This window comes from Scyliorhinus torazame, chromosome 8 (genome assembly GCF_047496885.1).
Source record: "Scyliorhinus torazame isolate Kashiwa2021f chromosome 8, sScyTor2.1, whole genome shotgun sequence".
In the NCBI taxonomy this organism is placed as follows: domain Eukaryota; kingdom Metazoa; phylum Chordata; class Chondrichthyes; order Carcharhiniformes; family Scyliorhinidae; genus Scyliorhinus; species Scyliorhinus torazame.
The window spans coordinates 14,429,987-14,446,308 of record NC_092714.1 but is presented as its reverse complement, the minus strand read 5'-3'; the positions used below and the strand labels follow the sequence as shown (position 1 = coordinate 14,446,308).

At 45.5% G+C, this 16,322-nt stretch overlaps 1 protein-coding gene across 5 annotated transcripts in view; it reads right to left on the bottom strand.

The window, feature by feature from the left end:
* Nucleotides 1-2,528: 2,528 nt before the first annotated feature.
* The window catches only part of usp25 (ubiquitin specific peptidase 25), a 204,646-nt gene continuing 190,852 nt past the window's right edge, over nt 2,529-16,322 (bottom strand). For all 5 annotated transcript variants that reach the window (XM_072513112.1, XM_072513114.1, XM_072513115.1 and 2 more), the window contains 3 exons: nt 11,924-12,047; nt 9,159-9,354; nt 2,529-3,350 (listed from right to left, as the gene is read on the bottom strand). In XM_072513112.1, the coding sequence (XP_072369213.1) occupies nt 3,178-3,350; nt 9,159-9,354; nt 11,924-12,047 (493 nt within the window). In that variant the 3' untranslated portion in view covers nt 2,529-3,177. The remainder of the gene's footprint in view (nt 3,351-9,158; nt 9,355-11,923; nt 12,048-16,322) is intronic.

Below are 16,322 nucleotides of genomic sequence, written 5' to 3'. Positions count from 1 at the left end.
TTTTCAGCATGTGGACATTCCAGACTGGCGAGCCTCTAATTCACTAGGTCCACGCTCTCTTTCACTGCCCCGTTCACAAGTCTCACCAGGATCAGATCAGCCATGATCTTACTGAATCGTGGGGCAGGTTTGAGGGGCTGAATGACCTTCTCCTGCTCCTACTTCTTACATTCCTACCCACTGTTGCTCTTATTAGCCTTAGTTTTATTAGCTCTAATTCTGTCACCTTTGCTCACGAGTCGCCAGGTATCTTTCTGATACCGCCACGTGGTTCAAGCTCAAGTAATGATTAATAATGCAGCACACCGCTTAGTAAAAGTTAAATCAACGATCATTTACTATATACAGCAATAAATACTTATACAATAATCCTGCTTCTAGACTACTACCTACCACTAAAGGCCAATACTTAACTTTGGAGATGGCCCACCAGGTCAGGGAAATGAATGGTCTATCGAACTGGGTCTGGCCTGCGGGATTCAAAAGGGCTGGTACGAGTCGATAGTCAGGAGCGCCTATCGGGTAGCGATCGCTGGAGTAATACTGAAGTTGTCCTTGTCGAATGGTCTCGAAGGTTGCGAGCAGGAGAAGGGTCGATCTGAACTTGGCCCCTATTTTTATAGTTCCCAGGGGCTTCCCACCCCTCAGGGCGGACCTTGACCCTGGTTCCAAGTGATTGGACTTGGTCCCAATCACTTGGTTCAATATGCTCCAATAATGGGACGATTCCTTGATCGGGGGGTGGTCGTCCACCTTTCTTTGTCTCAGCCACTGCTGGCGCCGAAAAGTCTGGATCGGCTTTATGTTGCTAATGTGTAGCAATTGTTCCCGGGGATGGCTGCTTACTATGCAGATGGCTGGGTTGTTGTGATGTTAATGGCTGCAGGTATCGGTCTGGGCCGACTTCCCCAGAGCCGAATACACTGTTTTACCTACAGCTGTCCGTTTGAGTCCTGTTGGCTGATTTTCCCATCAGCCTCTTTCGTTCGCCATTTTAGATTGGGGTTTGACCATTTTAATCGGGAATCAACCATTTTAGGTGGCTACACCACCAAGCACATTCATAGCATTAGCTTATCCTCTCAGAACTCCGGGGTGGAGCACGTGTAGGTTTTCCACCAATATTGCTAGCTGTGCTGAGGTGTATTCATTGAGGTTTCATCATGTGCCTCCCCCACATCAACGGTCCCTCTAACCACCCTTTGCTGTGCGGATTTGCTTTTGCACTGTGGAATCACTTTAAAATGGCTGTGAAGCTGTACACGTGCACACCTGGAAGGGTTCACGTCTTGTGCACACTCTGTTTGGCCATTGTGTTAGTTCAACACTGCCATGGACTCGTGCATTGCACTCCTCCCATTGGTTCATCCTCAAGAGTATGCCTTGCCATGGCCATTTGGAAAGCGAACACACTGGTGTGCATATTTAAAAAAATTCCTTTATGGGATGTAGGCATCGCTGGCGAGGATATCATTTATTGCCCATCTCTATTGCCCTTGAGAAGCTTGGCAATTGCCTGGGCTTGCAAAATCCTACCAACTCTCCTGGCGTGAGACAATTCACAGCTCTTCAATCTGTGATTCTCCCTCTCTCCAGTCGCACCGTCTGGACCTGTAAAGACTTAATTACCTGCAAAGACTCGCTTTCAAAGTTTCATCTTGCATCATTGAATTTGTCTATATATGTGTTTATGGAACCAAACTCTTCACTCACCTGATGAAGGAGCTACGCTCCGAAAGCTAGTGAATCCAAACAAACCTGTTGGACTTTAACCTGGTATTGTCAGACTTCTTACTGCGTCCGCATTCATAGATCATAGAATTTACAGTGCAGAAGGAGGCCATTCGGCCCATCGAGTCTGCACTGGCTCTTGGAAAGAGCACCCTACCCAAGGTCAACACCTCCACCCTATCTCCATAACCCAGTAACCCCACCCAACACTAAGGGCAATTTTGGACACTAAGGGCAATTTATCACGGCCAACACCTAACCTGCACATCTTTTGACTGTGGGAGGAAACTAGAGCACCCGGAGGAAACCCACGCACACACGGGGAGGATGTGCAGACTCCGCACAGACAGTGGCCCAAGCCGGAATCAAACCTGGGACCCTGGAGCTGTGAAGCAATTGTGCTATCCACAATGCTACCGTGCATTCCTTGGGTGAAAAAGTTTCTCCTGAATTCCTTATTGGATTCATCAATAACTATCTTATATTTAAGGCCCCTCATTTTGGCCTCCCAAATGGTGGAGACATCTTCTCGATCCCAATGATATTGAATCCTTTCATAATCTTAAAGACCTCTATATAAGATTACAGCTCAGCCTCTTTTCTAGAGAAGAGGTCCTTTCTTCAATCTCAAAGTGTTCAAAAGAAAAGGAAGAACGTAAAGCAGAATTTTGACAAACGCCTCCCATGACTTTCCCTCCCTCGGAGATCAATCTTCAACTCCAGGAGACTCTGGGGAAAACCCATTGTCCGCACGGAGCAACAGAGATATTTCAAAGAAAAACACTGAACTTCAGCGATTTTGTCGTTACATCAAAAAATAGCCATAAATAAAACTTTATTCTTTCAGTTCCTTCACAAGCCTCATGACATCATTTTCCTGGGAAGGGGGAGGGGGGGGGGGAGGGGGAGAGGGAAGGTCAGCACCCACACTTCCAATATTACTGACTGTCATAAAGAGTAATCTGGAAAGAATAAAATGCAGCACATGAGATTATGGTTCTTTCAAAAAGAAATTGGTAGCGTGACGAATTAACACTCTTACAGAAACTTGGTGGTGGGAGCAGGGGTGCAGAAGAGAGGGAGATCTCTTGTTCCGAAAAGTTCCATTCTTAATTTGAACATCTGTTTCCTTTCTTTCCTCTCTCGCTCCTCCATCATCACCATCTCCTCCAATTGTGCCCACAGCATCATGCGCATGAGCTGTGTCCATTGTCAGTCTTGCCCTTTCAAAAGTTCATTTATGGTAATGGTTGCTGTTAATTTAATTTTTAATTTTTTTTTTTAAAAACGGGTAAAATCTATAGCAGCAGCAAGCAAACTCTGTGACGGGAAGGCAAGAGTAATATCCCAGAACGGAAAAACAAGTTTCAACAAAAGAAGTCCTCGTTGGTTGTAACGTGCTTCCCCCCAAAAAAGAAAAAAAGGTACATTGTCCCGTGTTTCTTTTCATCTGCCGTCGGCGGGGGTTCGACTGAGAGATGCCATTACACGAGCAAAGCGCTCGCAGAGTTCATGCGTGGAGAAGGAAGGTAGTTTTGGCAGCTCGCGGAAAGCTTTAATCTCAGTTGAGCAGTCCAGCAGCTTTGGCAGGAAGTCGGTCAGTTTCTCTTGTAGGTTGGCTGCAAAAGGGAATCAGAGGGGCAAGATTTATTGGTTAACAAAAATGACATTTGCCAACGCACTGGCCGTAAGTGACGCAATGCTTCCCACCCAGTGATTCACGCGAGCAGTTCCACAGCAGGTCTACTTGATACATGTCACATAACACAAATCTGCTGTCTGCGCACGTTTCACTGACAATAACATGCGTTGTTATGGCACCTTTAACACGGTAAGATGTCCCAAGACACTTTCACAGGGAGCCGGGCTCAAAACAAATCACATTTCCAGCATTAAGATAAAAGCAAATTACTGCGGATGCTGGAATCTGAAACAAAGACAAGTGCTGGGCAATTTCAGCAGGTCTGACAGCGCCTGTGGCGAGAGAACGGAGCAAACGTTTTCGAGTCTCAATGACTTATCGTCAAAGCGAGAGAGAATTGGAAATAGGACGTGATTTATACTGTTGTGGAAGGGTGTGGAGCGGTGGGGCTGGATAGGGGGCCACCTCAAAAGGAAGGTGGTGAGAATGAAGGGTGCTGGTTTCTAACTTTACCCAGCTGTGATGAAAGGTCACAGTCCTGGAACATTAACCCTCTTTCTCACTCCAAGATAATGCCAGATCTGCCCTGTGATCCCAGGATTCTCGGCACCTGGACATTGAAGTGTGGGCAGAGCAACTGGGAGCAAAGAAATTCCCATGTTTCAACCAACTCTCTGCTTCCCAAACTGTCATATCTATTACTAAAGCCACGGCTCAGAGTTAACATTCCAGAGGCTTGTGTGAGAGATCCAAGCTGACCAGTGTTGGGAGTGCTGCACTTTCAGAGATCTCGGCTTTTGCTCGACCTGCTAAACTGACGCCCTGTCTGAACTCGCGGAATGATAAGGCAATCCCATGGCACTGTTTCGAAGAAAGGCGAAGCAGGAGCGGGACATTTGGCCCTTGCCGTCTACTCTGCCATTCAATCTGATCAGAGCTGATCATTGACCTCAGCACCGCCTCCTGGTCCTATCTCCACATCCAGCAAATCCCTTCAAATCTATTGATCTCACTCTTGACTATACTCAGCATGCACATCCCTCTGAGATGGCGTCCAAAGATTCATAGCCCTCTAAGTGAACACATTTCTAATCTCAGTCCTAAATTGCCAATGCCTTGTCTTGAGACTAAGCCCTCTAGTTCTAGCCAAGGAGAACAGCCTCTCAGCACTTTCCCCCAAGTATTTCATACATTCCCTAGTTACCAACTCCATCCCTCTCTATGACAACTAAACCTGACCGTCTTCAAACTTGTCACATTTGATGCCGAGATGGGCATCCAATTACATACTTGCGCCCTCTGCTGCCCACGGCCTCACTTGCACCAAGTTCCATTAACCTGTTCTCAGACCTAGATGTAGCACTTGGGGAGAATGGGATCAAAGGCTATGTGGGGAAAGCAGAATTAGGCTATTGTGTTGGATGATCAGACATGATCGTGACGAATGGCGGAGCAGACTTGAAGGGCCAAAAGGCCTCCTTCTGCTCCTATCTTCTATGTATCTATGTACCACCTCCAAGGCAAGACAATCTTTCCGGAGGGCAGGCTTTTCTCAGGTATCCTGGTCAATAATGATCCCATCAATAATCTTTCTTAAAAAAAATCTTTTTATTGGTAATCCCATCACTAATCCCACTGAAAGAGATGTGGATGTGTGTGGAATGGTTTCCTACGTTACACCAGAGACCATATTTTGAAAAGTCCTTTATTACTGCAGCTGAAGTGACTTGAGCTTCCTGATGTCTGAACGATATTTGGAGAGATGCAAATCTTTCTTTTAATCATAAAAATACCCAAAGTATTCATTTTAAACGTCAACCAGAGGTATGACTTTCGGCGGTGTACAGAAAGGTTTCCCGTGTTCTAATCTCTATTCGGTCATACCTTCCAGTCTTCATATCACTGCTATCACAATCTTTCAGTCATATTTCCAATGTTCAATGCTGTGCAAACACTTCAAATGAGAATTCCTATGCCTATCATGGTGTAATAAAATTTAAAATGCAATTCTCAGGATGTGGGCATTTTGGGCAAGGCTGACATTTTATTGCCTTTCCCCAACTGTCCTTGAGGACGTAGAAGTGGGCCTTCTCCTTGAACTGTGCTGCGTGTGATAAAGGTGATACCAGAGTGTCGTTAGGCAGGGTGTTCCATGATTTGGGCACAGTGGCCGTGAAGGAATGGCTGATATATGCTGAAGCCGGGACTGGTGTGCGAGAGACTTGGATGGGGAACTGGGGACATCTATGGTGCTCCGCATCCCAGCCGATGCCCAAGGACACTCCCCCTCTTCCGTTCCTGGTTTCCTAGCTCCCCATCCTTTGCTACTTATCACCCACTGAATACACTTCAGACTCACTGTTCTGTAGTACATGTATTAACAACCCAATGCCCTTCACCCCTCTACAGTCTTTAGATGAATTTCCAATCGCAAACCAGTCAGCACCAAGCAGCACGTCTTACAGACAATACCTGAACCATGAATATTTCCACACTGCAGCTAATAGCAAAATTTGCTTCTAAATCTACACATCTAATAATATTTTCAACACTGGAAGCAAAAATATGCAGTTATTCTTTAAGGCAGCTTTCACCAGAAGGGTTTTCAATAAATTGACAATCTCAACAATTTAAATCATGGACAATTCTTAATCGATTATTCGAGTTTTTGATTCAATCGACCTTTCGTTGCCTTTTATTTCCTTGACATATCCCCGAGATAGAAATACCATCTTGCTTTCTCCATTGAATAAACCATTCAACTGCACATATTTTAGGACAACGTTTTTCTGACACATTTTCCGAGTCTTGAAACCATACAAGCTTATAGCATAGAATGGCCTTTCAGCCATCGTGTCTGTGTCTGCACTTTGGATCAGCTGTCCGATTTATTCCCACATCCCAGCTTTCTCCCCATGACCCCATCAATCAGACCTCTTCCAAGCACAAGCCCTCTGAAAGTCTTACTTAATCTCATTCCATCACCCTTTCCGAAAGTGCAGTCCTGATCTTAACAACCCTCTGGATGGAATCAGTTTTCATTTCCCCTCGAGTTCTTTAAACTCTGACCTCTGGTTGCTGATCCACTTGCCAGTGGCGAAGGTTTCTTCTTTCCTGCTCATCAAAACCCCTGATAACATTGAACGCTTGATTTTAAGTCACCTTTACTTTAAAAATCTCCTTTCTCTTCACCTGCACCCCGTTAAAAATATCCCCATCCTTATTCTGCAACTTTACTGACCATTAACCGTAATACTGAACACAGGAACAATTTGAGAGCCATATATATATATTATCTTGAACTTATTTGCTGAAGTCACATCGGATATGTGGCATTGAAACAGGGCATTCGGCCCATCCAGTCCATTCCGGTGTTTATACTTCCCTTGAGCCTCTTCCCATTTTTTCTCAGCAAAATCTCCCATCATAACCTCTACTCCTTTGTCACCCCCCCCCCACATGCTTGTCAAGTTCCCCCTTAAACACATCCAAACTATTTGCTTCAACCACTCCCTGCGGTAGCGAGTTCCACCTTCTCACCACTCTCTGGGTAAGGACGTTCCTTCTGAATCCCCCATTGGATTTCTCGGTGGGTCTCTTATATCAATGGTCTTTAGTTTTTCTCTCCCCCCCCCCCCCCCCCCCCCCAAAAAGAAGAAGTAGTCTCTCTGGATCCACTCTAGCAAAACCGTTCATCATTTTAACCACCCCTATTAGGTCATCCCTCAGCCTTATTTTTCCAAGGTACTCCCACCTCTCCAGTGCCTCCATATCCTTTTCATATTACAGCGGTCCAAAATGCACACCATATTCCAAGTGTGGTTTAACCAAGGTTCAATACAGGTTTAGCACAACTTCCCTACTTTTCAATTCTGTCCCTACAGAAATAAATCCTCATGTTTGGCTTGCTTTTTTTTTTTTAAATGGCCTCGTTAACCTGTGGCGCAACCTTTAGTGACTGATGCATTTGTACTCCAAGATCTCTTTGTTACTCTACCCCACCTGGGTTCACACCTTCCAAATAATAAATGACCTCCTTATTCTTCGTACCAAGCCTTCCATGGACCGCCCACGATACTTCCAACTCTGATCGATTAGTGAGTGTGTTTTTTTTTTGTATGTTTCACAGAACAACCTTAAATGACACTGGAACCAGAATGTTTGTTCCACATCTTGCACAATGCAAAGTCATGTTGGTTCTTTTTGGTTTTTATATCCTCATAAAGGAAGGCATAATGACTGCATACACCACCCCAACTGCAGCTTAACTAAAAAAAAAGGCCACTTAAGGAGCACTCCCTCCCCCTGCTGCTTCTGACAAAGTAACTTGCCGGACTTTCTACCCACATCTCCAAAGCCCTCTGAAACCAATTTTCATCTCACTGGTCTGTAATCTGGACACTTTGCTATTGTCTTCAGATTTTAAATAATTCATTAAAATACTTCTCTCACATCATTCATAAACTATGACATAAGAACTTTAAAGAGGAAATGAAATGAAAATCGCTTATTGTCACAAGTAGGCTTCAAATGAAGTTACTGTGAAAAGCCCCTAGTCGCCACATTCCGGCGCCTGTTCGGGGAGGCCGGTACGGGAATTGAACCGTGCTGCCGGCCTGCCTTGGTCTGCTTTAAAAGCCAGCGATTTAGCCCAGTGTGCTAATTCTTTTGTGGGATGCGGATGTCGCTGGCCAGGCCAGCATTTGTTGCCCATTCTGAATTGCCCATAAACAGAGTGGCTCGCTAGGCCGTTTCAGACGGCAGTTAAGAGTCAACCACACTTGTGGGTCTGGAGTAGGCCAGGCCAGGCAGATGTCCTTCCCCAAACGACATGAGTGAACCGGATGGAGTTTTACCCCAATCGAAGATAGTTTCATAGTCTGAGGCCAGCTTTCGATTCCAGGTTTTTATTAATTGAATTGAATTTCCACTGTGGTGGGATATGAACCCATGTTATCGCAGCGTTAGCCTGGGCTTCTGAATTATTAGTCAGTCTCATTGCCACTACGTCAGTGTCTTCCTCCCAAGGCTTTCGGCCCAACCAATCCATGATGGTGTTCATCCTACACACTAGCAGGGCCTGCGTGGTTTAGCAACAAGCAGGTGAAATTGACAAAGGAATGTATTTTTCAGTCCGAGCTATTGCATAGTGGTTTGCCTGGGGAAGTCCCTGGGGAATTAATGTGCTTTCAGTCCCTGGAAAGTTCATTTGTTTTTCAGCTTGGGGAGATGAGATAATTGCTGGGTGGAGTCAGGGAAGGCAGAGAGACATTTTGAAAGCATTAGAGAGACAGGGGCAGTACGGTGGCACAGATGTTAGCATTGATGCGTCAGAGCACCAGGGACCTGGGTTGAATTTGGGCCTTGGGTGACTGTATGTGTGGAGTTTGCACATTCTCCTTCTGTACTGTTTAATTGGAAATTTAGTAGTAAGTGTTAAGGGATAATTGTAAGCTGTTCTTTCTTCGGATATATCTGTGTCCATTTGTTCTTTGTCCCTTTATATCATAATATATATGTATCCCTTTATTATAGACCTTGTCAAGCATTGGAAATAGACTGTTTCAGTCTACTCCATCCCTTCAAAATAAATCATTCGAAAACTTGTTCTAACACCGGTACAGCCCATTTCTGGTGATAATTAGCCGTTTATGATTCTTTGCTTTCTTTCAACTTGATTGCTTAAAATCTAGTTCAATATACTTTATCTCGGAACCTCCTGAACATCTCTTTCATGTCAGGTCTCTAAATCTGGACAGCTCAAAAGTCACCCAACAATACTTACTTTTCATTTCTTGCCCCAGATAAGAACACCATCGGTTTCTCATGTCCTCTACAGCCACAATGTCTTTCTCCTCCATTTCATCCACCAACAGCAAGGGCAGACAGGGTACGACCAACTCATTCATGGTGGTGAGACCTTCCTCGACTTCTTGGTCGTCTCCAGACTCAAAGAGAGCTGCAGCACGCTCATTCAGCTTCTACCAAAAGCACAGCAAAGCAACGTGTCAAACCGCCTTCAATCCCGGGATGAAACATAATACATTCGAGGGGTTACTGAAGATATTTTCTGGAATGGTCCCAGAGATAAAGGATTATAGTTTGTAAACAGACTGGAGAAGTCGGAGTTGTTCAGCTTGATCTAAAGAAGGCTAAGAGGAGATTTGATAAGAGGCTTTTGAAACCATGAAGGTTTCAGGCGGTGCACAAAATTAAATGCAATATTCTATGCCTCGATTTATAAAACCCAGGATCCATAAGCCTTTTGTAAAAAACGCTTTCTCAACCTGCCCTGCCCCGTCAATGATTTGTGCACATACACCCCCCAATCTCTCTGTTCCTGCAACTCCTTCAAAACTATGCCTTTTATTTTTATATTTTACTCGCTATCACAGACTCTTCCTGTTGATTCCCTTATTTCCTATTTCTATTACTCTGTTGTTAGCATTTTCTGACCCATGGATATTTAATGGACATATATCTTTAAGTCGAGCGGGGGAAGTGAGGAACTCAAAAGTTGCAAAATAATAAACTGGGCTGTGAAGATTTAGATTTTTAACTTGAGAAACTCAGACTTTCTGGCACCTGAAAGATTGGAAGGATTTGGTTCAATCGGTTAGCTGATGGTCAATGAATTGGCCAATCACCATGGACGGGGTTCTCCCGAATCCCCCGATGCCGGCGTAAAAAAATGGCTCGAACCACTCCACCATCGGGCCAACTGGAAGTTGCGGAATCCTCCGCACTTCCAGGGGCTAGGCTGGCGCTGGAGGGGTTGGCACCGTGCCAACCGGCGGCGAAGGGCCGGTGCGGGTTAGCGCATGCGCAGAACCGCCGGCGTGGTTCCGCGCATGCTCAGACCGGCCGGCGTATTCTTGCGCATGCGCAGGGGGGTGTCTTCTGTAGGGCTCCGCCATGGCCGGCGCGGAAGGAAGGAGTGCCCCCATTGTACAGGCCCACCAGCAAATCGGTGGGCCCCGATCGCGGGCCAGGGCACCAGGGCCCCACCCCCCCAGTCCGGATCCCCCTGCGGCCCCAAGGACCGCACCAGCCGGCCTACCAGCCAGGTCCCGCCGTGTGGGACCATGTCCATTTCACGCCGGCGGGACTGGCCAGAAACCAACGGCCGCTCGGCCCATCGGGGCCCGGAGAATTGCCGGGGAGGGCGCTGCCAACGGCCCCCGACCGGCGTGGCGTGATCCCCGCCCGCGCCTGAAAACCGGCGCCGGAGAATATGGCAGCTGGCGTCAGAGCGGCACGGCGGGTTTATCTTCATTTTAAAAGCTGTTTCCAGGCTGCTTGAAACGTAAAATAAATAATTGTTTTCTGGAAGGAATTCAAACCTGCTGTTTTGGGAAGGAAACAAGAGTATCCAAACCAAGTCTTAAAGACAGTAAGAGGGTCGTGTGTTGGGCCACACCTTTGTAAAGGGGTTTCTGGTTATGGGATCTTGTTATTGAATTGGAACAGTTAAAGGGGGAATTCATTAAGGATTATACATAGATTACTGGAGCTGTGTGTGGTATTTATGTGTGTAGTTGATAGAAATGCTTATTGTGTGTGTTTATAGAAATGTTAACTAAATTCGTAGGATAAAGTTGTTTTTTAAAAAAGCGCCTAAGACCTCTGCTGAATAACACCTGAAAGGCAGGCCCTTGTGCTCATCGTAACCAAAATCAGTTGTAGGTCAGGTGAACTCCATGATATACTTTGGAGTTTTCTAAACCCTGGCCCATAACGCATTCAAGAGGAAGTGAGATAAATACATGAGGGGTAAAGGAATAGAAGGATATATTGATGAGGTTAAATGGAAAATTGTGGGAGGAGACGTGTGTGAAGCATAAGGATCACGATAGTTTAGTTAGGCCAACTAGTCTGATTCTGTGCTTTAAATTCTATGTTACGAATTATATGTAAAACGTATTATTTTCCAAATTACTCATGCTTACAGATGAGTTACATCTTTCATTATGTAATTATTAAACTTATTAAAAAGACTAGATGCACAGTAAAACTCCCACTCTTCTGCCCATGTCCCTCAAACTTCACTTTTCTGTACTGGTGAGATGTTTTTCTGTTCCCCTCCCCCCGAGTTTGAGTGTTAACTTAGTTTTAATTAAAGAGAAGGAGACCGCAAGGTGCTCCCTCAGTAGAAGCTAGGTTGAGATTTCTCAAACTCAACAGAGCAGAACCATTCCAGCAGAATGGAAGTTTCACCCCAGGAGTCATGGTGAGAGTTGAACCAATGTCCATCAGATATTAACAGGGCAGTGCCTAGATCAATATTTCAAACACCATTAACACCACCAGGATATATATATATATATATATATATATATAAAACCTGATGTCCAAGTCACAGCTTTCATATATGTTCATATGGCCAGCGAATAAAGGGGAATGCACTGTATAACCATCACAAATTTACATGGAGCAGGACTGCATTAACAAAACAGCAAACGTTACGTTTTGACTCAAGTGAGTCATTGATCGAAGCCGCCTGTAGGAATATATTAATTATGCACTGTTTGTGTCGTCATCTGTACTTACGAGCAAACATTCTCGCCTGTAATGTGACATCAGCTCTTCATCATGCCCTCTGTATATCCCTTTTGACAGCAGCTCTTTGTTGTATTGGTAAGCATGGATAAGGTACATCAAGGCTTCATTGTAGCTGAAAAAAGACCCACAGGTTACTCATCACATCAGGTAATATGTGCCGCAACCTGAAGAAGAGCAAGGCACCAGGCGCATGGAAATTCCATGACCTCCACATTCCTGACTTGGAACTAAATCGCCGTTGTTTCACTGTCGCTCGGTCAATATCCTGAATCCCCCTTCCTAACAGCACTGCGGGTGTGCCTACACCACATGGACTGCAGAGGTAAGAAGGCAGCTCACCACCACCAACTTCACAAGGGCGTATGCATCATGTCAGCGATGTCCATATTCCACAAATGAACTAAAAGGACCTACTCAAGCAGGCTGCTCTAACGGGAAATGGGCCCTCCTCCTCTGCCACCCATTCATCATGCTTAGACTGATCCTGGGGTTTGGTTTCACAAGTGCTGCCAGTCCAACGGCGACCCTAGATACAGATCCTAGGTCCTCTTGGCAATGAGCAGACGATTTGACCATGGATGTCACTGTAGCTGAGCCCCACTTACCTTCATTAGAAACCCCCTTTCACGATTCTTGGAAAAGTTGACCAGAGCGATACCGGGACTGAAGGGTTTAAATGTTATGAGGCCAGGTTGAAAAACTTGGCTTGTATACCCCCGAGTATGGAATACTGAGAGGGGATCTGATTAAAGGTATTTATGATGTTAACAGAATAGATAGAGAGAAATGATTTTTCCTGGTGGGCTATTCAAGAATCGAGGACCCAATCTTAAAGTTAGAACCGGACCATTTAGGAGGAAAATGTTTTCTCGTGTAAACTCTCTCCACGGAGAGCTGCAGATGCTTGGGGGTAATTAAAACTTTTTGGGTGGGCCGGTTTAGCTCAGTTAGCTGGACAGTTTGTTTGTGATGCAGAGCGAGGCCAGCAGCATGGGTTCAATTCCCAATTCCTGGACTGGCTGAGGTTATTCGTAAAGGCCCCGCCTCCTCGTCTGAGGTGTGGTGACCCTCAGGTTAAATCACCACCCGTCAGCTCTCCCCTCACCCTCAAAGGAGAAAGCGGCTTATGGTCATTTGGGACTGTGGCAACTTTTTTGTAGCTACGAGGAGAGACTGGAACAAAGAAGGCTGAGGGGCGAGTTAAGCGAGGTGTACAAAATTATGAGGGGGAGAGATAGAGTGGACAGGATAAAATTGTTTCCCTTAGTGGAAAATTCTAGAACCAGGGGACATAGATTCAAGAATTGATGGAGAAGGAATAGAGGAGACATGAGGAAGAACTTTTTTACACAGAGGGTAGTGAGGGTCTGGAATTCGCTGCCCGGGTTGGTGGTGGAGGCAGAGACCCTAAACTCTTTTAAAAAGTCCCTGGATCTGCACCTTCCGTGCTGTGAGCTACAGGGCCAAGGACCGGGTGCAGGAAGATGGGATTAGAAAGGACACCTGGGTGTCCTTGGGCTGGCATGGAAAGATGGGCCAAATGGCCTCCTTCTGAGCTGTAACTTTCCTGTGGTTTCTCGAATGAAATTGACAGATTTTTCTTCTGTAAAGGCATCAAGGTATATAATTGAAAGAGGAAAACCAGGAAATTATAGACCAGTCAGACTAAAGTCTGTTGTCAGGAAAATTCCTGAGTCTATAATTAAAGATGGGGTGACGAGACATACCGAAACACTTCGACTGATCGGAGAGAGCCTGCTGGATGCCTGACAAACCTGACTGCTTTTGAAGCGGTGATTAAACAGAGCAACGTCTCTGGATGTTATTTATGTGGCTTTTCCAAAGGCATTTCATCTAGTTCGGAAATTTGCTAAGTGACAGGAGACAGAGAATAATGGACAAACACTGTAATTCGCAGCATGTGACAAGTAATGTCCTACAAGGTGCTTGTGCCTCACTTTATATTTAATAAAGACTTAGATGATCGGATTGAAAGCCACGTATCTTACTTTACCGATGAGGCAGAATGTTAGTGTTGTGTGCCGTTTAGGTGGAAGCAGAAAATTACAAAGAGAGCAATAGATTGAGTGAATGGGCAAAACTGTGGCAAATGGAGTTCAATGTAGGCAAATGTGAGGTCATCCATTTTGAACCTATAAAGGGGACGTTCTGGATGATAAACAGCTTGAAAGGTTGGAGGTCCAAAAGAGGTCATTAGAATGCCATTAACAGGAACAGAACATATTCAAAAAGGCTAATGGAATGGCAGCTTTTGTATCGATAGGAATATACAAGTATAGTTACAGTTACACAAAGCCCTGGTTAGACCACACCTGGTGAACAGTTCTGGGCATCACAGCACTGGAAGGATATGCTGGCTTTGGAGGGAGCGCAGCGTAGATTTATCAGCATGATGCCTGGACTTTTTATTTATTCGTTCGTGGGATGTGGGTGTTGATGGCCGGGCCAGCATGTATTGCCTATCCCGGAGGGCATGTAAGAATCAACCACATTGCTGTGGGTCTGGAATCACATGTAGGCCAGACCGGGTAAGGACGACAGATTTCCTTCCCTAAATGACATTAGTGAACCAGACGGGGTTCTGCGACAGTCGACAATGGTTTCATGGTCACTTTTAATTCCAGATTTTTATTGAATTCAAATTTTACCAGCTGCCCTGGCGGGATTCGAACCCGGGTCCCCGGAGCATGACTCCGAGTCTCTGGATTACTAGCCCAGTGATAATACCACCATGCCACTGCCTCCAAGGATTACAAAGCGAGATGGCACAAACGAGGCATGTACTCCCTGGAGTTTAGATTGTTAAGCAGTGATCTGATCAAAGTTTTCAAAAATATTACAGGGAGCAAATAGGGTTGATAGAGGAGAACCATTTCCACTGGTTGCGGAGTTCAGGACTAGGGGACAGAGTCTAAACAATAGAGCCAGAGCTTTATGGGGTGAAATTTACAAAAACTTGTATACTCAAAGGGTGAAAGAAGTTCAGAACTCTCTTCTGCAAATGGTGATTGGAGCAATTGTTAATTTAATTCTGAGATCGATAGATGTTTCGTTAACCGGAGGTACTAAGATATATTAGACAAAAGCGGGATTATAGACTTAGATTACAGATCAGCCGTGACCCCACTGAATGGCAGCACAATATTGCCTGGACTAAATGGTCTCCTCCTCTTCCTACGAATATAACCTTCTTACCCATTCTCTCCTCACAGCTAAATCTCTTCATTTACGTATCATCCTGGAGAATTGTCTTTGGTTAGATATCCTTCCCAAAAATAAGGTGCCCAAAACTGACTAAGTTATTTCCAAATGGCTTCCATTGTTCAGCATCAGTTATGAAGCAGAGTAACAAAATGACAACCCAGAAGTTCAAAGGCTCCTCAGGTGAATCAGCTGGTAAACAGCAGGGTGCCATTCAGAACACAAGATGCCAGGTGTGAGTCCCAGTTTACCGCAAATGAGTTGATCACATAAAACTACGCAGAATTTTACAGTCCACAAACAGGCCATTCGGTCACACCAGACTAGGTCGTCATTTATGCTCCACTCGTGCCTCCTCACATCTTGTGTGATCTAACCCTATCAGCCTACCCTCCTATTCCTATTTTGCTCATGTGCCTATCGAGCTTCACCTCAAATGCACATTTACCATTCACCGCAGCACTCACCATCGTCGCAAGTTGCACATTCTCACCACTTTTTGGGGAGAAGAAGTTTCTTTTGAATTCCTAATTGGATTTATTAGTGACTATCTAATATTTATGGGCCCCGAGTTCTTTGGAGCATCCGCGATGCTGAGGACGTCGTGGATAGCACGTTTAGCGAGTTGGTCACACCGCAGGTGAAAGGTACTGAGGGAGATAGAAAATGGTTGACCAAAAGACAGAGCGAGAGTAGGAAGGCAGTGCAGGTGTCCCCTGCGGTCATCTTCCTGCAAAACAGATATATCGCTTTAGATACTGTTGAGGGAGATGGCTCACCAGGGGAAGGCAGCAGCAGCCAAGTTCATGGCACCATGGCTGGCTCTGCCGCGTAGCTGGGCAGGAAGAAGAATGGCAGGGCTATAGTGATAGGGGACTCAATTGTAAGGGGAATAGACAGGCGTTTCTGCGGACGCAATCGAGACTCCAGGATGGGATGTTGCCTCCCTGGTGCAAGAGTCAAGGATGTCTCGGAGCGGCTGCAGGACATTCTGGGGGGGGGGGGGGGGGGGTGAACAGCCAGCTGTCGTGGTGCACATAGGCACCAACGATATAGGTAAACTCGACCGTGGATATCTAAGGAAATAAGGGAGAGTATCAAATTGAAGGAAAAAACATACAAAGTAGCAAAGATCAGTGGGAGACTAGAGGACTGGGAAACCTTT